Here is a 25,277-nt window from a genome sequence, read left to right as displayed (position 1 = left end):
CAATTTAAGAACATATCCATCAAAAACTACAGTTTGTTCATTTTTTTTACCACAACATTGCAGATAAATTAATAAAACACTATAATTTACAAATGGCTCACTCAAGCACTTTTTAGCATTTTTCCAAATACATTACATCTGGTCCTTGCAATCACATTTCCTACACAAACATTAGCTAAAGTATCAAGGAATTTCAAAAAGTGTCTGCAGATTCAAAGGATACATACGTAGCATCAAAGGAGTATTTCAACTTAACACAAGATTACTTACTAGGTTCAACAACCTTAGTATTCAAGAAAAACTGTAATGACAACTTCTATTAAGTTTCCATGTAGAAAAAAAGACATAAACAATAAGAGTAAAAAGGTGATAATAGGAATGGAAATGATTACTTCTTTTGCAACAAAGAGTAATTTTCTAAGATAAAACTGAGTAAAAACTATATAATGGTTCTCAGTCTTGCTGCATTCTTAGAGGAGGACAGATGTAATCTCAATGGGAAGAGGGAAGGGGAAGATGGGAAATGGAAGGCAAGGCAAGGGATAATACTTCTTTGCGGATGAAAAACAAATGCACATCCAGGAACATCAGAAAAAACCTCAAGTGGAAAACACAGGATGGAGGAAGTGGAGAATTCACTCCAGTAGGTTACCAGACTTCTGCAGGAATAACTGGTTTAAGTACATAAAGTGACTGTATATTGGCAGAGCTATCAAGGTTTAAGATGGCACAGGAACTGGTCAATGTCCAAGAATAATATGGTCACCTATCTAAACAAGGAAATGTTACTGTGGTGTTTTACTAATATATCCTAATAATTTTTGTCTCTGCATTTAAAATTTATATTTGAAATGGCCTATTTTTAACCAGATGACTACAGCAAGGAGGAAAATACTACTCTTTTCCAGTATTTTTTTTTTTTTTATATTCATCAGACTAAAGACAACAGAAGTTTCTCCATTTCTGGGAGGATGCCTCTTCTTCACATCTCTTGCTGAGGAAATTGCAGTAAAATCACATGAGTAGAAATAAATAATAGATAATATATCAATACAGAAGAGTTTTCCTAGAAGTATGAGGTAAGGATATCCATGCTATCATGAAAACACTGTACTGCATGGAGTTGTTTTTCAAGAAGAATCATGGCTAACCCAGAGAGCTTCAGAGAAGTTCACTTTTCTATGTGAACACTGCCAGGGTGACACCTCTAGGAACAGGGAGATGAGTGAAAGGAAGTTAAGAGGAAGAGCAGAAGATCACCAAGAATATGGAAATCACTGTGGCAGAATGACACGGAAAGGAGATGAAGGCAGAGAAATTCCAACTCTTTATTGTGGAAAACTGGCAAAAATGGACTGAGTTCATCACTTTGAGTTAAGAAGAGATGTGGGAAACAAAAGCTCTCAGGTTTCATTGTAGTGAGGGAAAGGAGGCTGCACTACTCTCTCCATAGGAAATACCAAAAAACATCCACCACAGAAAACAAGAAAATCCACAGATGTTTTAGGACTGAAAGACTGGCTATACCACAACAGTATCAGGAAGTATCCAAACTTGAAGGCACCTGGTTAAATTGTAAATCTTCCTGAGGATCAGATTCTTCAGGATAAGCTATAATGGGATTTTCTGGCAGAAAATTGACCCAAGACAACAAGGGTAGATGTTAAGGATGGGATATTTAGCTCCACAGTAGACCAAGCTAACACTTAGGGTATATACGTATATGTGTGTGTGTGTTTGTATGTATATATATATGCATACATATATATATATGTATATATATATATATATATGTATCTATATATATATGCATGTGTATATATGTATATATATATCTGTGGCCTTTGAAAAACTGTGATTATCTTTACATCAAAGTAGCACTAACTAGAAATAAGTTTGTAACTTTCTGGGAGTTTCTGGTACCTGGGTTCACAGGTTCCCACATTGAAAGGACACCAAGTAGAAATTCTCACAGTCGGTCAGCTGTGTTTTAGTTGGGATTGATTTAACAAAATGTGTCCTTTTAAAACAATAATTAATTTTCGCTTTGGATTTTCTTTGTTTTTTTTCCTTATTTTGAATAAGATTTAAAATGCTTCAAAATGATGTTTTTAACAGTATTTATAATTCCACCATGTTATTATAGTTTAGAAGCAATTATAACTGTTAGAAAAAACTGCTATGATAAGGAATAAATAAAGAAAACTGATACAAAAAAGGCCTCTTGATAAGATCACACTGAATTTAATTTATGAATACTTTAATATTGGTAACTGTCACTGCTGTTAACGGCTGTTAACTGCTTTCCCATCATAGTTAACTTTACTCATCAATATAGTGCTCCTAGGTCCTTTAAAAATTAGTTGCTTTTCACAAGTACTATAACCAAAATATTAATACTGGAAAAGTTTGGTTCCTTGCCAGATACTGATTTCTTCAGAAAGCTTTAAAGCTGTCAACCTTTTTTTTTTTTCCCCTAGCAAAGCAGAAGATATTGTCCTCTTATTTGGAGATCACTAACCAGGCTGTAAATGCTTTAGTTAGCTGACAAACTATGCACAAAGGTTCTCACTTTCCTATTTGAGCTTTGGATGAAAATGAAAAATTGTGCAACTTGCATGGTAAACCTGAGCAAGAACCCTTACAGATGAGAAGCATGGTTGAAAAGGACTGATCCTGAACAATTTAATTGAAAGTTGCAACATTATTATTTTGAGAGCCAGGAAATGTGAGTAACGGAATCTTGGAGCCAGAATTTCCAAATGGCAATACAATAAGCATGACTGTTACGCAAAATAAACATTTCTCTAACCTTGTAGGATCCTTATATTATTTTGATTGTGAATGATATTATTAATGAATATTATTTGAAATGTCTGCTATTTTGTATTTTAGTTGGAATACAAAAAAGAAAAAAATAGTGTGTTAGCAAAATTCCAGTTAGGAAGCTACATTATACATTATTTGTATGTGTTGTAAAATACACACAAAGAGATCATGTATCAGTAAAATATGATATGAAAGCTTTACCAGCACATGTGTAATATCTGATGCATGGCAAAGCCATGAAAGTATTAAATCTTTCCAAATTATGCAGTCCAGAAATATGATTCCTATGCTACACTATCAGTTTTTCTGCTACACTATCAATTGTTCTCTGTACTCTAAACATTAAACAAGTATTTGCCAAGAATTTTACAAAGGCTGAAGTCTTTGCGGAAGAATGGAAAAAAATACATTGAAAACCTGAACAAGAAATAAAAGATGAAGAAGAGATGAGAAGAGTACAGATTGGTAGGGAAAGGACAAAAGGGATCTCAGCTTGTGTTATAGGTAAAAAATGTGTATACACTTCCCTCTACAGCCTGGAGCAGGAGCCAAGGTTACTGATTCTCACTACTCCTCCACTGTCAGCAAATGTGTGTGAAACATCCCAGCAATGTTCCCCATCTCCTCCTGGTGCCAGTCCATGCAGATCACTAAAGCTTCTACTGCAGTTGCTAACACAGCAGCCCAGGCTATGGAGCAGACACCAAAACATCCCATGGTGGCTGTTGGCCTGACAGATGGCCAGTAGTATCCCATATTATGGAACTTCTGCTTCTTTTCTGCTTCCTTGTCTTAGAAACAAGGAAATTATGCTCCCAGACCTCACACACAATGTAAATTGAGGACTTCACAGTTCAAAAATTTCAAAATCAAATTCTCTTATGTAGCTTTGGTTTAGTTGATTTGTGCATGCATGTTACATTTACATGATCACACCTTCTTCCATCTTAAGCAGACAAGAAGAGCATAAATGAGAGCTGTGTAAAGGACGCTGCCATCCATTGGACTCCTACTTCCCTGCTTTGAAATATATGTGGGAAATGCTAAGATGCTTTATTTCTGTCTCTGTACCAACTTCACAGGATGTAGAGACAGAGGACAATAAAAATATAAATGTGATGAAGGCAGGAGATAGGCTGATCAGACAAGGGAGCTTGAGACAGGGAACAATGTAGAAAAAAATGATGAAGAAAAACAGGACAGAGTAAATGGGCCAAGCGGAAGCTGGACTGATTAGAGTTTTGGGATAGGAGAAAGGACAGTATGGCTGCTCTGGAACTGGACTCTCCTGCTTTTTCTGCAGAGTACATCCCTTTTCACAAAGGGTCAATTACATTACAAAGATCTGCTAAATTCCCATAACTCAAAGCAAATTAAAGGGTTTGAACATATACAGTTCTCTACAATTTCTACTTCAGTGAAGAACTGACAAATTGAGTCCTAAAAGTATCCAAGTGAGCAATCAAAATTATATGCCTAAATTTCTGTTTTAAAATGAAGATAGTACCAACCCTATTTACTTCAGAGTATAACCACAGATGAAAACAAAATTCTTTTATAACTAAATAACTAAATATATTAGGAAACACTCATATGTGATGGTAGTGACAAATGTGTGAGTGAATGAATAAGTCTATCTTCAGAAGGCAGTTTGAGAAAACTGGAGTGAATAACAGGCAGGGCCTCACATGGGATAATAAAGGAAAAGAGAAGAAATTAATCAGTTGCTTATACAATGACTACTATCTGTCCTGTGCAATGATTTACTTTGTTATCCTGTGGAAAAATATATGATCAGAAAACAAAGAATTGCCATATAGTGCAAATATAAAGGAGAACTGAGTTAAGTAAGCCTGCTTAAAATTCTGTCATTTTGAAACTTAACAGATTTTTATGTGCTCAACTGGTATAATGATAACTGCTAGATTAATAACTTATGCTAATGAATAATAAATAATTGATTTTAAAACTAAAAATATTACTTTAACTTAATGTTGCATTTTACTTAGGAAAAACTTGAAATAAGTAGAGAGAGTGGCATGACATAGAAGTGGGATCTCAAGTTTAGGTGTTTTGGGACTTTTTTCTTCCTAGTTTCTACCTGGCAGCCTTGACTGCAGATGTTTGAGAAAAGCAGAGAAGATGAAGTAATTCAGAAACAGCTTCCTAAGATAAGTAGAAACCTTATAAAGGGTTTGCTTAAAATATTCATGCTGCCTCAAGAGTCTTCTGCTGTGTTTTGCTTATGCATTTATATTTCCTCTAACTTCTAGTATTTGACCCATCCCAACCCAAAATCCAGGTCCAAATCTGAGTTTCTCTGAGGTGTGCGTGACTTTCTCTGTCTATACTTAAATGTTTACCCTGATTTCATTTACATCCCCTTTTGCATATCACATATTCTTCTGGCAGCATATATCAGCATGACCTAAACTAATAGTTTCAAAACATTATTTTTTACTTTGTGGGAAATCAGCTGTAATTTTTGCATGTATTGTTTACCTCTAGCAAGTAGATTAGGTAAAACTAGAGATCAGTTTTACTCCAGCAGTTTTCTCATGCTTGCTTTCTTATTTTTCCCATGGTTTACATCAAGAGTTGTTTGGTTTTTTTAAATCAGCATATGTACTGAACTCAAGAAATGGTTTGTAAAAGAGAGTACTGCTAAGCAGTATGGCAGCATGTGATATCCATTCATACTTTCCTTACTGAATTTTCCTCATTTCTTGTGAACATTTTTCCATCTTAACCAAATCACCAGCTCAGGAGCACCGCCCTGTCATAGCACTAATATGTGCTATAGTTCTTCCACACAAAGAGTTGCAGTAGAGCATATGTGCAGGAAGACAGAACAAAGCTATGTCTCATGATTCTCTAACATTCATCATTCAAAACTGTTACTCCAAAGAACTGAAAGGAATAGTAAAGAACTTGTTTTAAGCAGGGGATAACTAAGTAAACATTAAAAAAACATAGTCACATGAGAAAATGCATTAGGCTGGTAGCAATGATACGAACCTGGGGAAAATTATGCAAGCGTTTGGGAAAAACAAATTGTTCTCCCTCCAACTGTGTCTGAGAAACTGCAATGCTTTACTGCTTGTGTAATCAGAAATGTTTCATCAGTCTGATTTCACATCTGTATGGGAATTTTCTGTTCTAACTAGCAAACTCAAAGTTCAGAAAAAAATTGAATAGGAATTCAAACATTAAGATCAAATTCCAGAAGTTCTGTCTTTTGTCCATCCCTGTCGCCTAACAGACACACAAAAGGACATACTAGGCCAACAGACTTATGTACAGAGCCCCTCTGTATGGAATTTCTAGAGACTTCAATACATGTTCCAAGCATGATCAGCCCCTTCTGCAGCAGCTCTCCAGACAGCATTTCTAATTTCTGATAAAACTTTACACAATTTGCAGTCAAATAAATACTTATAAAGAAAATATTTGTTCTTTATATCTTACTTGAGTTCTTGTGAGCTTGTGGCCAGCATACTCCGAATGCTTTTGTCAGCCAAGGGACAGCCAGATAAACTGTAAGACATGGCAGGACATACAAGTATGTTAATCTTCTTATTAACTGAACGCTGTCAAACAAACACAACATAAAAATTAAAAAGTAAAAGTTTGTAATGCAGAAAAGCGATGGGGCAAGTGCTGTAATATTGAATTCTGTAATATAGTTAACCCTCTGAATATATTTAGTTATCAATATTACTTCCAAAATTACATACTGTAAATGTTCTTGTTTGTTTGTTTGTTTTTCTATGAACTAGAAAAATATAACAAAAATATTGGAGATTCCTGGGTTAACTACTTAAATGCTTAAGGAATACTTTGGAAATTTTAGTAATCTATTTAAAAATAAAAGACGTTTATACAACACACAAATTAGCATGCTTTTAAGATCAACATATATTACTCAAAGGGTTAACACATAGTTCAACGTTTTACTTTGACAGCATTGTTGAGGTAAGCTGAAAACAATAAATTGAAAAGACAGAATCCACCATGAAAAAAATGAAGTCACACCTTCTATGTGAGGCGTAATTACCAGTCACATGACCACTCCCATCACACCCTGGTGTTGGACATCTGCCACCAAACAAAAACAAAAACAGCCAAAATAGTAAGTATGTTTAAAAAAAAACTTTTAAAAGTTTCATTGTTTCCAGTTTAGCTGCAATGACTGCAAGGGGTTTTAAGCATCCTAATCGAAAAGCTGCAAAATGAACAGGTTTAAATGAAAATGGCGTCTCCATACAATATAGCATCATTAAGAACAAGCAAATACACGTTAGCTTATCACTTTACTTAACTGGCAGTTTGAAACATTTATATGCTGCAAATGTTGCATGCTCATACTGCAAGGCGTATATGTATTCGTTGGTTTAAAAAAAGACAAAGAGAGAAAAAGTTAAAAGGAGATAAATAATTTCACCTCACATTATGCTTACGTTATTAAATCCTTTTTGCTCTCTTTGCATTGAGGGTATTTGGGTTTAGGACTTGGGATTGTAACTTCACCAGGATACCTTCTTTCTTCAAGTGCCTCTTGGAAAGGATCCAAATCTTCCGGCTACAGGCAAATATATATATATATTAATTTCAGCTAGAGAAGGTCACGACTTGCACAAAATAATGCAAAGTAGAGTCATAAGATGGTATCTCCTTCTTATCCTATTCTGACTGAGAAAATTAATGAAATTATTTTATATTCTTTCACATACTAAACTTATGAATAATATTTGAATATTTTGATTAAGACTTCACAATATGTGAAATATATAATTTATTTAATTAGAAAAAGACAAAGGAAAAACTCCAGCTTTTTCTGTAGCTGTCATATTATTTTCCTTTAAAGACTCAGGTTTTTTCCCTAAAGTCAATGTATGAGAGAGGAAATGCAAAAAAGATGACTAAATGCAGTATCTTATTCATCAAAAAGCCATCTTAAGTAGCATTTTAAAGGATTTAGAACACCTCAAAGATGAAAGAGAAGCAATCTTAACATCTACACACAGCATCTCAGTCTGGGACAAATCTCAATGGATCTGTCTGGCAAGACAGAATGATATAATTTGTAATTAACTTTAGTGATGTTCCGAAATTTAAGCCTATCTATTTCAGGAATGCAGTGGCCAAATGCAGGGATTCAAGGATTCCTGCAGATGGTGCTATAAACAACATAGTAAAAGTAGGGAGTTCTTACTTGGAAAAAACATGCTGCTTTACCTCACATTTCCTTGATAGTGACAGATTTCCTGCTAACTTCAGTGAAATTAATAGCAAAACTGTACCACCAAAGCTAGAATGCATTCGGGCTATCTAGGGAAAATCCCACTTCATTATATATTTCAAAGATACTGAGAATAGTTTTATGGTTTAATTAAATTGGCAAGAGATGTGTTAAACACAAATGATTAGCCTGATTTTTAGCTGTAAACCAAGTAGAAGTCCTCAAACAACTAAACTGAACTGAGTGCAGGATTTGAAGCTGCAGAATGGATAAGTGTCAAAGCCTGACAGAAAAAGCAGCATCACTGAACTTTGTCAGCAGACCTCTTCAGTGTCCTGTCTATTCTGTTTTGAAAAGCAATAAAAATTCATTGACATATTTTCTTTATTTGCCTCTTCTCTTTAAAGGGTTTTGCTGCTGTCTTGGTATTATAAGTAGAAAAGTAACACTGATTTCTTATATCTCTCCTTTGTATTTTTGAAAAAAAGTATTTCATTAATGCAGGCCCTTACACAGAGCTATCAAGAATATATAAGTAATCTAGAAAATTAGTTGAAAGCTTACATTTGCTCTGCTACTTTGTTTAAATTGATTTCTAAGTAATACATGCTTTTAAATAGCACATCATTTATGGTTTTCAAATTCGGGAGAATATCTTGTCTTCAGTGATGATTATCCCAGTACTGCACGCTTATGTCAACTTGCTTATACAGAGTAACATAATCTGGATACAGCAAAACATCTTTACTGCAGAAAATATTTGTTAACAAGATGATGCTGTTAGAAAACATGATTCACATTCATGGTTCAAATGCTGTCTTATGGAACTTAGTCACAGATCAGATGTGTGCCAGTATGATATAGTCCTAAAGATTAACCAGCAAAAAATTCCTTTTTGTAGAAATTCACCATTTTGTCACATACTAATTTTGCTTCCTATTTCCCTCCAAATTCCAGAAAAGTAATGAATTACCAAAATTAGACTGCAACAAGAACTATATAGATGAAAAAGACATACATTAATTTCTTTGGAATCATCTTCATCTATCCTACTTGGCTTCATTTTAGTGTAGTCCACTGGCAAGTCCCAGCAGTCACCCTCATTCAGTTGGTAACAGCGGTTGTTCATCACGGCTTGTCGTTGTGGGGACATTGGCTCCAGTGGGGTCAAAATGGTGCAGCAGCCATCTCGCTGCCTCTGCTTGTTCATGCTCAGATCCAACGTCCCATTTTCATCGACTTCCATATCAGGATTCTGTCAAAATAAGAAAAATATTGTTAATTCAGCTTCACACTGGCAAACTGCTACCTCTTCTTCAATCTGATTGCCTAGCAGAATGATAAAATGCTTTTCCATTCCTGTATAGATTGTAAGCATTGAGCCCCCTCCTACACATAGCATGATGCTGTTACACAACATTAATGCTGTTAAAGTAGATTTCTTCCTGAATGGCTAATTTGATGTTTGGGGGGAAAGGGGAGAGTCTTCAGTACCCTTCTTGCCACCCAGCATGTAAGTGCAAAATACGATACATAAAGGAGAAAGCTCTAAAGGTATTTTCTTGCCATTGTCTTTATGTTCTTGATTTATTCTGTGACAGGTGAAGTACCCTTTGAGGTAACATCTGCATAATTCTTGTTTTCAGTCATGGCATGCATCTGGGTGATTGGAGAAACAAAAAACAGCTAACATTAAATAACCTTTGTTTCTTTTTCTTTTACATTTGTAGTCAGTGCTTGAATAGATAATGTCAGAAAATTAAACAGGGAGGTAGGGTACCAAAAGAAGTCCTTTTGGACACCATTTGTCAATGAGGAAATGCATTTAAGTTTCACAGCTCCTTCCCTGCAGATGAACACGTATTAACAATTCATGTACCTATTTTGATAATAATTTGTTCCAATTTCTGTGACAACTGGTACTGTGAAAAATGGGATGAGTATGGGCTCTCTTGCAGAAACAAACAAGTGTTGACTATTATACTAGATAAGGAGAAATACAATATCTTAAAATGAACACAAAATTTAAAAACTAAGGACAGATAAGATAAAAATGCCCATAGAGAATCCCTCATCTTTCCAAAAATGAAGTGTTCCAGGAGAAATTTGGTTTCATTGTGAAATGAATGTGACTCTGACTGACTCCTTTTATGTCTGGTGACTTTCCTTCCTCTTGAGTAACAACAGAGCTGCAGGAAACCACTGCAAATGCAAATCTCTCTTTCTGAAATACTGCGTTTTGTTAAAGCTTATATCTAATTGCTGATATCTGGCTAATTTAATTTAGAAAGTTTTTTTTTATCTTCTCAGACTTATTCCTTCGGTTGCAATATAGTGACACATTAGGAAAGAGGCCCTTTCAGAAGATTTTTAGCACTGTATTCCAACTTCTCCCATCATACTGAATAGAGAAGAACTGCATTTATTTACATGAGAGAAAGAGATTTCCCTCTTGAACAGTATCAATTAATATCAATTAATATAAAAAGCAGTTTTGAAAACAAAGTCCATTCTGTCTTAGAGCGTGATTATTACTAATACTGCTACAACCTTAGTTTGTTATGAATGATCATAACATGAGGTGGTTTGCACAATAAGAGAAAGCAAACCTTTGTCTATAGGAGAAGAAGAGAACATGTCTGCCAGCTCAAAATCTCTCTACAAGCAGAATAAAAATGTTTCCTCTGCACTGCATCTGTCTGCTCAGCCATCTAGTGGTCTCCTGTAGGCAGCACTGTACTGTTTGCTTGTGCATGTTAAATACTCATTTTTGAACAATTATCAGAGCTAAAACTTTAAAGTTAAAAATGAAATCTACTAAATCTTTGACGAATGTTAATAGCACACTGTTTTTTCTTAATACAGAAAGCTTAATAACAAAAGCTTTTATTTTTATCTGTATGGCTATTTTATATGGACATACAGAACAGCAGTCACTCCACAAGACTATTATGCACATTTGAAGTCACCTGTGCTGGAGGATTGGTTCATTTCAAATATATTATGCATTGACTTAAAAGCTCTGGTATCACAGACAGGCAAGAAATTGTAACATACAGCACCACAGATTTCTCTGCACTGAATCTTACAAGCTTAGGTCCCATTTGTGCCTTTTAAATGAAAATGCAGAGTTAAATCTTAATCCCTTTGCCAAATGTATGAACATTTGCATTTTGCAAAAAAAAACCCCAAACAATACCTAAACAGTAGTGAAATTAGTACCATTTGAGCAATCCAAACATCATTTATAATTACAGTAAGAGACAAATTTAAAAAAGGAGTACATGGTATCAGTATCATTAGTTTATAAAACCATCATGATTTCCTGCAATACTTGTGAGCAATTTGTATCTTTCTTTTGGTATTTTTTCTCCCTGCTTTAGCAGAGCCACCAGATTATGTTCATTTTGAGGGGGGAAAAAAAAGGCAACATTTACTAAAGCTTTTCTCTCAATCAGGGCTGCAGAGCAAGTACAGTTAAGAGAAATCTTCATCAACAAACAGATTTACTGATTTTTACCCTTGCACAGAGATCCTGAGGCTTAGTGGAGAGGTTCTGAGGCATCTCCCTGCAGCGGGTGGAGAGATTCAGAATAGCAGTAGCAGCCATGTGTGCTGCCTCCATGTCATGAGTATAGTCAAAGCTGCTCTTGCTGCAGGTACTGCTGGCACTGCTGCCTCCACCACAACTCATATTGCTGCTGCTGCTAGGGGCATAACTGCTTGTTGTACTGCTGGTTGGACTTGAATTCTTACAGTAGCGTTTAGCTGTGGGAAGAAATATGACAAGGATGACTCAAAAGAAGGAGCATTCTGCATAAATGAAGAGGAAAACAAACTGCTGGAGGTGAAATTTATAATGAGGAACAGTAACCAATGCCAAAAAAAAAAAAAAATGCCCGCAATAAGAATGATGGCTGTATTTCTTGATTTCTGTCTGTGAGTTTTATATGCTACATGTGTGAAATTGCATGAAATAACCTCCTGTAAAAATCTGCATGACATGATCATGAATTGTTCTGACAAACAGACTGGATTTATAAAACAATAAAAACACAAACACTGCTTTTACCCCACATATATAGTCAGACATAAGGTACAATCTGCTCAGCTCATTCATTTTTATTAATGTCAGGCAATGAAACACTATGGGACCTTTTCCTATTTACATGAGGAACTGTTAGTTTAAGGCCTAGAACTCCCCAGAATTAATTGGAGATCAAACCCACTGCAAGGCTGATAAGCTTGGCCTCTGGGCCACAGCACCACCCATATGTCCTCAAACACCTCATGCTTCCTAAAAGCTTTATTTCCTCCTACACCACTGGCAAATATTATGGCACTGGTCACCTCAAAGACAGGAGCACGACAGTAGAAAAAAGGTGGTTGTCATGTGTTAGTTTTACCATGACTTGCACAAAGGCAGAAGCAATGGCTGTTTATATGGCAACAACAGGTACAAGTGAAAAATCCCCCCTCCCCATTCAAACAACCTGAGCACCTATACCTCTTCATAAAACCAGTAAGGACCAAAGACACCCCTCCCTGCTCCCACTGTGGGGCAGTGATGCCCATCTGTGCTCTGACTGACACAAGCCACAGGTGGTCACAGAAGAGCCAAAGCACTGCCAGTGCTCATGTCCAGCCTATCTAAGCACAAGGCAGCACTGATGCTGCTTTTAAGTAATGCTCCTTGCAACCAAAGGTATTAGAGCAGTAAGGGCAAGCAGCCCTATTAGCCCATTTATTTCCCCAACCCTCTTCCCAGATGAGCTGTTTAAAAAGTGTTTATAAAAATGTAAGAAAGTATGAGCTCGTCTCCAAAATGTGTAAGTTTATGTATTTTCGGAAAAAAAAATAAAAGTCAAGGTCAGAGGATACATCCATGCATATTACAGCAACTACTACCCCTTAAGATGGAAATGTATACTGCAGAGATCATACCTTATAGCACAGTGTAACAATAACCAACTAGCATGCTGATTAGAGATCTATACAAAAAAGGTCAGGCCCTAGACAGAGCTCTTCCGTGATGGGCTCCATTTAAATGCCAGGCTCTTCACTTGTATTTGTCTGAACAGACATACATATAATAATCTGCTCCCATGAGCACAGCCCATTTGTGAACCATGGCTGCTTTGGTAGGCAGACAGGGTTCAAAAGAAGAATCTGAAAGCAAAATGTCTCTGCTAGAGCTTATGACATCTTCCTTTCTCTAAAGAACTGAAAAAAATCATGGCATTATTTTTACTGCAAAGGAAATAGTGTTTTACTTAAATCATAACAGATGGAGTTTTCTCAGGAAAGCCACATAATGCACAGGGTGTGATTTTTTTTTAAGTGAAGTGAATGCTAAACATTCATCACATTTTTTTTTTGTTTTGAACACATAGTAGCACTACACTAGCAGGCTATCCACTAATAATAAATTTGTGAACTGTTCCTCAAGAGTATCATTATTAATATAGTAGTCAGTGGTGGTCATTAAAAATTCAGCATTTATCCATTGTTACTTTGCTACAGTATCCAAGACACGCAAGAATTTTCTTATACTTGAGGAAGCAAGTAATTTAATAATTCAATTTTTACTGTGTTATGTTAACACAGCTAGCACTCTGTACCACTGAACTTGCCAAATTAGATCTTTCAAAAATCATAGAAACAAATAAGACTTTTGTCATTTTCAGACAATGTTAGTCTTGTTATAGCAGGTCACATTTAGACAGACATAAGAGACATATTACATGTGAAATTATATATATATATATGAGAATGTGTGCTAAAGAGAGGGAGGGAAAGAGGCAGCTTTTATACATAGGACTAACCATCAGAAACTCATGCAGGCTCTGATATGGACTCCTCTGTGGCCTTGGTCAAACTACATTATCCCTTGAAATAATTTTCTCTACAAACAGAAAGTTGCTTCTAAAATTTAGCTGTGTTGTGATTCACTTGCAAAACACTTTGAAGATGTAAAGTGCTATAAGCATGCTACACAATTATTAGGTTTCAGATTACCAATAATTTAAGCAAAACTTACTTGGAGAGAAATGGCCATGGTTATCTTAACTTTACTACAGCTGTACATTTGAAGATGAGTCACATAACCCAGACTGTTCATTTCACATTAGCTTTTCAGAGAAACATTTTTAATGAATAAAATCAATCTGTTGACTAATGAAGGGAAAGCTGCATTGTTTCAATATCAGATAGCTCTGCTTGATACAATGCCCACCCCTGTGGCACCAGGTTTATGAAGCTCTGCAGTCCATCTATGCTTTGTAACCCAGAGCGAAACCAAATGTGAAGAACACCTTCCCCACTAAAAACAGACACAGATTTAACCAGCTGCATACCCAAACTGGGCTTCCATCAGATTATGCCCAGGGGCTGATTACAAAGAACCTCTCAAAGTCTAAAGGCTTCTCTGACTAATTAACAATGGGGGAGTGGGAGAGATTCCCAAACACAACAAGACAAAAGGAAGGTATTTGGAGTGGAATTCAGTTCTGCCCAGGCACCTTCATCCCCAGTATGGTCTAAATACTGCATGTTTTAGTAAATTAATTATGGTTTCAACACTTTTTTTGACTTGTACAATAAAAGATTCATCTCACCTAATTTCAGGTACCTGACTTAGTCATTACAGGCTTCCTATAAAGTCAGTGGAAAAAAATAGGAACTTTCAGGCCATGATTCACCTGACCAGTTTTAAACAAGCACTTCAGGAAAAGATGAATTAAATCAGAGAAGCATCTACTCTTCTTCTTGAATCTGAAAGGGGTGCCAAACCCAGCTGTTGATGCTAATATTACAAAATTCTGGATATGGTCAGATGAATCCCACTCACAACATTTTTTCAGTGTTTTGATAGAACGACCCAGGCCTATTGGTGGGATGACAACAATTCCTGCCATCTCCTAAGCAACTGAAAGTGTTGCCATCACCACTGCCTGCTGTGTCCAGCTTTTCTTATCTTTACTGCCGTATACCATAAGCCCAGCATCCAATACGCTATGCAATTGGTTTCAAAGGGAAAACAAGCCCAAAAATAAAAAAAAAATTGTCAAGAATTACTAGGTCACCTAATAATCCAAAGTATACATTTTCTGTTTTTTTTTTTAGTAAACCATACTGTAAAAAAAATATCAAGGAAACAACTCAAAGAAGCTATTTATGTTTATGTCACTCCCAACTCTACCCTCACTGAAGATATAATCTCTGATGATGAAAATACTATACTAGCTGGCAATTAAAAAAGAATTGACATGTGAAGCTATTGATTTTTCAAATCCTTAAGACTACTTCTCTCATATAGTCAGAACTAAAGCAGTTTACCTGCACATTCACCCCAAAACCTTAGATGTACTTTTGGTTTCCTCAGGATGACTTTTCAGAACTGAATCTGCTTTTATATAAACATGCTTTACTGATATACATAACAGGTGTGCTCTCTGGACCTCCATAAAGACTTTAGTAGCAATAATAATTTTTTTTTTAATATGCAAATACAAAACCACCTAAAAATACTATGTGGCTTTGAAGTGGCTCTTTTAAGTGAAGAATCTCTTCCTGAAATCTCTTTCATATTCAGTTATTTACAATAACTATCAGCAAAATCCTTGTTCCACTGGAAGTCAGTGCCAAAATGTTTTAACAATTTCAGTGTGCCCAGGACTTTACTTCATCATTCTAAGAATTCAACTGATTTTCCTGAGCCAATTTAAGCCAAGTATGTTGGAGTAGTTCTGAAATTTCAGAGATGCGAATCCTAGAGGTTTCATAAAAATCACTAACAGGGAAAAGAAGAACTGAAGTCAGGCCCCACCTCTGGGACCATGTTGGCAGGTCTGTCTGGCCAAACTGCACTTGGAACCAGGTGAAGTGTGCACTGTGTCCAGCACAGCCGGGAGTATGGAACAAAGCCATGGAGCAGCCTTTGCTGGCAGCCAACCCGCCCCAGCGTTTACAGGCTTCTGCTGCTCCCAGCACACACGAGCCCCCTACAGCAGCTATCCAGCATCAGTCACAGGTATGCACTGTCCCTCAGACCCCCTGGCTCACATTATGAGCAGTGAAGAAACCTTGTCCCATCCTAAAGCCAAGAAAAATTCCTATTTATATCAAAGGAAGATGAGTGTGCATAAAGACAGTGACCTGTATCAACATAGCCATTTATTATTTAAGGCCACTGTAAACTTGTGCTTAATGTTACATGTATTGTCAAATCCTGTTGGTTTGGGAGAAAAAGTGAAGTTTGTTATTATTTATTGAAAAAGGGGCCTGAAAATAAGCTTTTTCACAGGAACCCCAGCAGTATTGTGATGCTTTCCGTTCTACATGAGTAGACAGGATACATATACAATATTTAATATCTAATTTACCTTATACTAATGTATACTCACTATCTTCCTAACCACAATTACAATTAGTGCTTTACTTTTAATACTGTTCAAGCCCTTATACTAATAAAGACAAATAAGATGAAGGTATGAGGAAAAAAAAAAGGTCTTTTACTAAAAATGGTTTCCTTTCACAGCCCTCTTCCTTTCTGCTATAATGCAAGAATATGTCTGTTAATTCTTTGAGAAAGGAAAATAACCAAAATATCAGACATATAAAGGCAAGAGCCATAGTAATTTTCTATTTGTTCACTTAACTACTTTTAAATGTCAGTCTGTGTTCAGGCAATAGCATAAATTGTTCTGTACAGTATGTTTCCCTCTGTTAAAACAAAAAATCTGATACCTGCCTGAAATTTCTTATAGTAGTCACTGAGTAGTATCAAATATTTTAACCAAAAAAATAAACTGCTAGCACTCAAAAAGAAAAAAAAAGTATGGTTTAGTTTTGTGTGCGTATATATGTATATATATATGCATGCATATATATATACATATATAATATATATGCATATATAAATGTATTGTTCTGAAAAATTCCTGATATCTTGAAAACGACAATCCTTTTTTATCCTGTAGTTTATTTTTCTCTCTTAATAAAAAACCTCTTGCCTGACTGATTCTATCCATTGTCTTCTCCTGAACTGAAGCTAGTATCAGGCTTCTCCTGAACATTTTAAATATGTTCGGTTTTCCAGAGAATTCAACCAGTGTATTTGTGAGGACAAAATAAGCAAAAATGCCTCTTTAAGTATGTAGCAGTGATTTCTGAAGCACAATGAGGCCCATGTTTTCTACTTCCACATCCCCACAAAGCAAGTATGTTTTCTTTCTGGGTTACCTGAAATGCTGCACGGAGGCAAGAATCCTAATGTGACCCTTGAGGCCAGGTCTCCCACACAGTAACATAAGGATTATCTCTATTACTTAGCTTTTATTGCCATCTCAATACATCCCAGGAGCTTAATAGCTGGAGATGTCTTTTGCCAGTGCAACAATACTGAAGCAAGCACCGTATAAAAACCATTTATTTTAAAAGGCCTTTAAAATAACTTACATATGATAGCATTCCTCATAATACTGTATGAACATGAAAACATGTCTTATTTGTATGATGTTTACATATACAACAACACGATTAACTGCAAACTTGTCTCTCATGTATAAGAGTGTGCACCTCCTACCATCATATCCTTTGGGGGATATATCCCTGGATTGCACCTTGGGAGCTATGGCTCTCTTGCCATAGGCATGGTTGTCATAACTGTTATATTCAAACGAAGTCTTAGAGTATTTCTCTAGTTCCTTGGCCAAGTTGGAGCGGGGTGTGGTGGTGGGGACATTGTTTCTGTAGCCATACTGAGGGATCTCCAATTGCTTAACAAAGCACATGGGCCTAGAAATTAAAGATATGTACAGTTTGTTAGATGCAGTTCAGTTTACTATGTTTGTGCATAATTTATAGTTCAGATTAGAAAATCTTAGTTATTTCTTGAACTCAAGAGACAGCAATATATTATTGCATTTCCTTAGTTTGGTTATTTTCAGCAGACAAACAATATTTATTTCCTTGAACAAAACCTCGGCAAAATTAATTCTAATGCCACTAAATGTATCCTGCAGCTAAAAGCATTTTAAAGTTCTGTTTTAAAATACTTCAGGGTTTCCCCTTCCCCTTCTAATTGCATTTTTTCTTCTGGGAGGTGAATTAAAGAGCGGCAAGCAGACTGACAGAAGAAGTTTGGACAAATTCTTTAAATATCAAAAAGAAAAAGTAGATTGGAAAGCTCCACCTAATTTATGGAGTCTCCTCCATATTTCTTCCAACAGAGTTGTATGCTGTTTTCCTCTGTGCTTTCAAAAGTAACTATTCCTGTTTCATCCTTCAATATACAAATCCATGTTCATCTTGAGAAGAGTCTCAGAAGCTCTGTTGACTCTGAGCTGCTGCCTTGCAGGTCCTGCTGATCCTTAAATGCAAGGTTCTGGCAGGAGCTGCAATTCCTGACACACAGATGCACTCCTCAAGGAGGGTCCCAAGAATGAATAAAAAATGAAATGGGTTCAGTTAAATATCTTTTCATTTAGGATGAGGGAGGACAGTCAGAAGAAGCCCTGATTGATGTTATTCAGTCATTTGAGAAACTTGTGAAATCTCAGTGGAAGAATGCTGCAGTGAACTCCACTGTCATACCATCTTCTGCCTGTGGGCACAGAAGTCATCAATTCAAAGCAGGGAAACGAAGGCCAGACCTGCAAACTACCTATAGAAGAAAGTGTCACGGGACTGGGTCCTAGGAAGCAACTGCTCCACAATGCTGCATGTCTACCTGCTGCATGCAGCAGGAGGTGAGGATGACACCTAAGATTCTCCCGCTGGAATCAAGAAGCATTTATATTTATTTTTATTTCTCTTCTTTTTTCTTCTTCTTTTTTTTTTTTTTTCTTACTGCATTTATAACCAGAGGAAATGGAAGGAACAATCATAGGAACACAAATTCAGTTGAGATCTAAAATATCATCATGTTGACTAACAAAGCGAATTGTGCTCCATGTAAGAAATAGGTTTTAAAAATGACATAATGTTTTCCTGAATGAATTTATTATCATAAAATTTATTCAGGATATTTATATAAAGATCACCCAAAAATCATATTAGTCATACTATTCCCTTTGATTTATGTATGCTTATTCCTTTAGCCACTTCCTCCTAAAGACAGTGGGCTTATTTATACAATGAACTGATATGAATAGTTTGATCCTGTTTCAAGATAATCTATATTTAACCAAAAACCTGCAATTCAGATCCTGAACATTTGGTGCAAATCCAAAATTTCAGTGGAATAGAAGTTATATGAATTTGATTTCTTTTTAAATAAGAACTTTCAAATGCAGGTGGGATGGAAACTGGGATGAAGACAAATATTCAAGATTTGTTCTTAAAACATCTCTGTCTGCTTGCACACAAATATTATAAATAGCTGTCAAATTCATCTTAAATACTTCAATGACTTAAAGGTAAAAGGGAAGCAAGAGACAAGATGAAAGAATTATCTGAGTTGCCTATAAAACCTGAAACACAAGGCAGCTCACAAGTGAAGTTAAGATTGCAGAACAATACTAAGGAGTTTGCCAGCAAACTGGATTCTGCTTCTGAGCATTGCCTTCTATGGCAACTGACTTCAGTGGCTTCTCTGTAATGAGCAGTGGTAAAAGCCACTGCATTTTTGATCTGTCTTTTTCCATCAAGTGAGAAACTGTTTTATTCCCTCAAAGAGTGGAGTTTTTTTTACTAATGGGATTTGAAGTACTCTTCTCTAAGAAACCTCTGTGGGATGTTGCATGCCAAGCTGTGCAAACTGAATTAGGGGCAGTTAAGATAAAGCCCATCAAAAACAAATCTGCGGAAGGAGAGCATAGTCAACAGGAATGATGAAAAAATCTTCTGTAGATGTGAACCATAATTCTATCTCCCCAGCTTGATGGAAATGCTGGTTTTTGAAAAGACCATCAAGATTAGATGAACTTTTAACAGAACATTCGAAGAATGGTGTCAATAATACAGTAGAAAACTTTAAGCAGCCTAATCGGTTCTTAAATCTAGAAGACAGCTAAAGACTGAGAACTATGGGATAAGTAGGAAATTCTGGGAACTAAAGCTGCAGCACTTCCTCCACACTCTTTGAGGCAGCTGGGAGGGATGTACCTATCCCAGCCCACAGATATTGCAGTATCCATGGAGAAATTCTGCAGCTTTTGGGGCATCATCAGCATAAAGCTGGTACAATCATGCAGAAGTTTGATTGCTTTACATGCATCCTTCACACTTCAGCTCCTTAGAAATAATATTTTTTCTACCCACATATCTCAAAAGAGGAGACAATAGAACAAAGCTGGATGCAACTTCAGATAAATACAGAATCCTACATGAATGAAGAAAAGGTGTGTAATCATATAAAAATGGTTAAATGTCCCTTCCATATGAAAATTTAGACAATTCTTCTCTCTTTCTTCTCTCTGTCCTTCCTGGCAGAGAACGGGGGGAAGAGAGACAAAGAACTAAGCCTGATGTTATTTTGGAATCTAATCTATACCTGGTACTTTATCAAGTGTCCTGCCAAAAGTTTACCAGTTTGGTAATGCAGATAGGGCTTCTGGTTTAATTTAAACTGATATTTACTAGTAAAAGCCTGCTGAAAAAACCAAGACTTACCGGTAAATATTAGTTTATTCCCAAAAGATACCAACTTTTTTCACACTGTTCTTAGACTTTGCACTCCAGCAGTCATCTTTACACCAAACAATGCCTAAGACAAAAATGAGCTTTTCAGCTTTACATGTATTTGTCAAAATAATTACCAACCCTCCCCCATGAAAACTGAGTGGGAAAAATACACTGTGAGAATTGGATCCAGAAGCCCTAATTCTAACTCTTCTTTAAAGGAGATATATATGTATATACAATGTATATAAATATAAATTCTCAGATTAGGTGAATGTGTGATGAATTCTGCATAAGAATAAGTATTATAGTGATTTCTAATACCTTAAAACCCGATCTGATGCCTGGTTTGATTTTGACACATCACAGTTCTGATGCTTCTCTTGAGCTTTAGCCAGTTTCTCTGCTGCAGCAATAGGACATCCAGAGAGGCTGCAATTACAGAAAGGAAATTTAATTGTCTTGTCCTGCATAGTTTCACATTATAGCACTGATCCAATTACTCCTTCTCCTCCTTAGCCAGCATCAGGAAGAATCTGAAGGAAAAGGGTTTCCAAAAATGTTTTGATCATGTGTATTTTCTTTAGAATAGACTTCTTTTCTTCTGCTTTCAAAGTTGCATGGTAAATCTTACATCTGCTCTTCTTCTCTCACAGTACATGGGTAGATTATTCATGGATGTCAGCCAGGGAATATACCAGTAGGAGAGGAGAATATAAACTGGAATCTACTGTGCAGCTCTGCTAGCAGACTTGTGACCTTTATGTATCTACAAATGTTGCCAATGAAACGGCTCCTGAAGACAATTAAATGACAACATCATATAGGCCAAATCTTGTGCTGCTTCACACCTCATTCAACTCCATTAACTCAAATCTTTTTGCTAGGCATATAAATGAGTGCAAAATTTTGCCTTGGGTTGCTAAATCTACATGTCAACTGTTAGTGTTTGTTCATGAATTTCAGACACTAAAGTATGATTTCTATTAGTAGATGGTATAAAATGAAAAGCATTTCTGCACTGGAAATTCAATTAGATTTGCTAATGCTGAACTATTATTGAAGTGGCAATAATAAGCGTGATTCTTATGGAAGATTTAGAACCGAGGAAAAAAATATATTGACGCCAGCAGATGGTGCTCTTAGTGAAGCTGTAAAACCCTGTGACCTGACAATGGAGGGGTTCCTTTCCTTGTCATAGTCTATTGCATGCTTATGTGACTGCAGCTCCCTGTGCTCTCCACAGGAATAGAAATTAAAATGAACAGCAAATCAGTGCATTCCCAGATGTTCCCTTTTTTACAGGAAATAAGTGAAAAAAAAAAAAAGAGAAAAAAAAGTGAAGTAGAGAAAAATGCCCCAGAAGCTGCAGAAAGAGGTGAGCACAGACTGCAGAGTGCTCCCCCCTGCCCGCCCCCTCTGCCCTAGTTCTGCAGAGGGGAAGGAGCCGTGAGCTCTGTGCAGCTCTGGAGCCATGCCAGGGGCAGCTGCGCTCCACTGACATGCTCTTCCTCAGACACCTCAAATATTCTAGTGGATATTCAGCCAGAAGTGAATGCTGCTTCAAGCAGCAGTAATTCCCATAAAGCCTTCTCAGAGGTTTTTGCTGCATCTGCTTGCAGCATCACTGCAGAGAAGGGGTACCAGAGCTTATTGCAGGCATGCTGGTACCCACAAGAGTCTTCTGGAGGAAATGCAGCTGATATGAGGGGCTGTAGTAACCCAGAACTTGGTAAGACTGAATGTCCAGTACCTGTACTCCCTTAAGCCTTCATGCTACAATTAACAGTAAAAAGGAATTCAATAACAGGAACATCACACATTTCCTTTTATCCTCTTATCATCTTAAACTTTCTGGATTTTTAAAATTTTAAAGGAATAGGCAAGATTTTATTATTGTTCTGTGGGAAAATTATGATATGCAGAACACTAAAGGAATGTTTTCAAAATTTGATTGGCAGAATTTAATTTGCAACAGCATCCCTTCCCTAAGAATCTATTACTGATCTTAGGAAACTATGGAAAAGTTGCTTTTTTTCCATGATCTTTTTTTTTTTTTTTTACTAGAATACTTCTAATAATTCTACCTTCTCATTTTTAAGTGTAATGAGACATGGTCTTAATGTTTTTTAAACAGCCAAGATCCTCATTCAGTTTTAGCTGAATAAGTACTTAGGGGTTAAGACTGTGGTAAGAAAGTTAACACCTGTGTATTTAAAATCATGTTCCTCATGTATTAAAAAACCCTAACAATATAGGATTAGAGTAGATTTTTTTCATGCACTAGAAAAAAATCTCTGAGGAGAGTAAAGTGTGAGAACAAGAACTCTATTCTAATCATGATGATGCTGAAAAAAATCTTCTTTCTCCCTGCAACACACCTATGAGGAGTCATACCACTTGTTTTGTACAACTGCTGTTCAGCAAATATCAAAACAGAAAGAAAAAAACTCAAAATGCTAAGCTTGCTTAAAATGTCTTCCGTGGATCAATTCATCCATGCTACAGCAAACGCACACTTGTTCTCCTCAGAAAATACATGAATAAATGTTACTCTTTAAAATGGATAAAGCACACGAAGCACCATCTGTCAATCCTCAGAACAGAACAACGACACACACTCACTCCCCCCCACCAGTGGACTGCTAGGAGGGCTGCAGTTGGGAGGCACTGGTCCCTCTAGATTGGTGTCCAGCGACGGCATCCTTACCTTCGGTGGGAATTCCTGTTGCTATTTACGTGGCCCCGGCCTGTGCAGCCTGGTGTAGGACACTTAAGAACATTTTCATGCATGGCAAGAACTTGACAAGGAGAGTAAGAGAAAACAGCAGAGTATGAAAACAAGAAAAAAAAAATCAAATCCCAGTATATATGAAACCATTTTAAAACAAAGCAGGATTCATTAACAACCAGCATTCCTCAAAATACACGTGACACACATAGCCAATAAAGCCTGATGAGGAAAGTAAGTATTGTGGCCCTATGCTCATTAACACAGGGCAACAATGAAAGTTATGGAGGTTACAGAACCTATAAACAAATGCATCTCTGGTGCAACAGTGAAGCAGAAGACGCCCAACATCTTCTTCATACAAAACCACTGAGCAAAGATCAGCTCAACGGTAAAGGGTGAGCTAGCAACCATACAAAACAAAATTACAGACTGGAAAAATTCTTTCAGGAAATGTATGTATTCTTAATACATAGCTTTATAAGCACTGTATCAAACTCATGAGCTGAAAATCTGCTCTCAAGTTACACTGGTAGAACATTGAATTATTTGAAACACACCTCAGTACAATCCTGAACAGAATTTAACCCTAACTATAAGGCAGCCCGATTGAGCTAGGGGCCAGTTCTGCTCGCTTCCACATAGATACATCATTCATATCTACATAGCAAGCAGAATGGATCCTTTATTTTCCACTTGTGTTCTCTACAAATGTGATTTCTTTTTTTTTCAAAATACTAAGAACCAAAATTAAATACTTAAAAATTGAGGTATGGCAGAAAAAAATGTAAAAAAGAAATAAGTGGTACAAGCTTAAGCAAGTAAACTGATTTACATTCACATCCACTGCAAGCTGGATGGAAAACTTACTCCAAGGCTGCTCAGAGCAGTGCCCCTCTAAATTATAAAGCTCATGCTATGAATGGCCAAATTATCAAGAACTTTTTGGGAACACTGAAGAGTTTTTTATGACATAAGGCATATCTGAATCCATGTCTCAGAACTGGATAGCAGTACATCATTCAATGGAAAAAGGCTATCCAACCCTTGTGAAGTTCTCATTTTCTCACACAGGAAGTGGTCTGGAAGCCTGTATTTAGTTCTCACTCAGAAAAAAAAAAAAAAAACAAAAACAACTCTAATAAAATCAGTAGATGCATTGACTGAGTTAAGAACTGAATAAAAGCTGTTCAGAGACTTGAGAATTAAATAATGTATACTCATTAAAAGATAACCATCATCATCATCACCCCATTATCAGTGTGATAAAATGTGTATAGATGCAAAAGCTTCACTCTGAAATTCCTAATATTTAAAGCTGTTCTTGAAACATGCTTCACAAGGCCAACATCACAGGAAAAAAAGAGATGAGCTCACCTTTGTCATTTTAGTAGGTACAAGAGCATGCAAACAGTTTAAAGCTATATTCTTCTTTGATTTACAAAGTCTTCTAAAGAGCTTTTTATTTACCATTTGAAAAAAATGATAGAACTTTGAGCAACTGAATAAATATTTGTGTTTCAGAAAATTACAGGGTCTTGGAAAGCAGAGAAATTACTTTATTTGTTCTACTGTATTCAGAGACCAACCAAACTACAGCAGTTTCCTAAAGCACTTCCTCATTACTTTACTTCTGGAAGAAGCCACTGTACTGGGAAAGAGGAGACTTCTTATGTCTGCCACTCTTGCAGTGCTAATCTACTTCTGTTTTCCTGTCCATCAGAATCTACTTTCCTTTGGAAACTGGGGACCATTTTAGTTCTGACAGTCTTTTTAATATTTCCTTAAGGCTTGCAAATTCATTGAGGTTAAGTCTAGAAGTGCTGATGGACAGTGAGGATTTTAGGTCCA

General features: G+C 36.4%; 1 protein-coding gene across 18 annotated transcripts in view; it reads right to left on the bottom strand.

Moving 5' to 3' along the window:
• MYT1L (myelin transcription factor 1 like) overlaps positions 1-25,277 on the bottom strand; it is a 304,512-nt gene that overhangs the window by 49,113 nt on the left and 230,122 nt on the right. For 10 of the 18 annotated variants that reach the window (XM_077782400.2, XM_021551206.4, XM_021551208.4 and 7 more), the window contains 8 exons: positions 23,406-23,496; positions 21,020-21,127; positions 17,658-17,869; positions 11,592-11,839; positions 9,090-9,326; positions 7,290-7,411; positions 6,865-6,927; positions 6,298-6,366 (listed from right to left, as the gene is read on the bottom strand). In XM_077782400.2, the coding sequence (XP_077638526.1) occupies positions 6,298-6,366; positions 6,865-6,927; positions 7,290-7,411; positions 9,090-9,326; positions 11,592-11,839; positions 17,658-17,869; positions 21,020-21,127; positions 23,406-23,496 (1,150 nt within the window). The remainder of the gene's footprint in view (positions 1-6,297; positions 6,367-6,864; positions 6,928-7,289; positions 7,412-9,089; positions 9,327-11,591; positions 11,840-17,657; positions 17,870-21,019; positions 21,128-23,405; positions 23,497-25,277) is intronic. The other 8 variants (XM_077782403.2, XM_077782404.2, XM_077782405.2 and 5 more) reach the window with 2 other exon arrangements.

Source organism: Lonchura striata, chromosome 3 (genome assembly GCF_050655825.1).
Source record: "Lonchura striata isolate lonStrDom1 chromosome 3, ASM5065582v1, whole genome shotgun sequence".
Taxonomy (NCBI): domain Eukaryota; kingdom Metazoa; phylum Chordata; class Aves; order Passeriformes; family Estrildidae; genus Lonchura; species Lonchura striata.
Note: the sequence above shows the minus strand (reverse complement) of the source record. Positions and strands in the feature narration are given on the sequence as shown.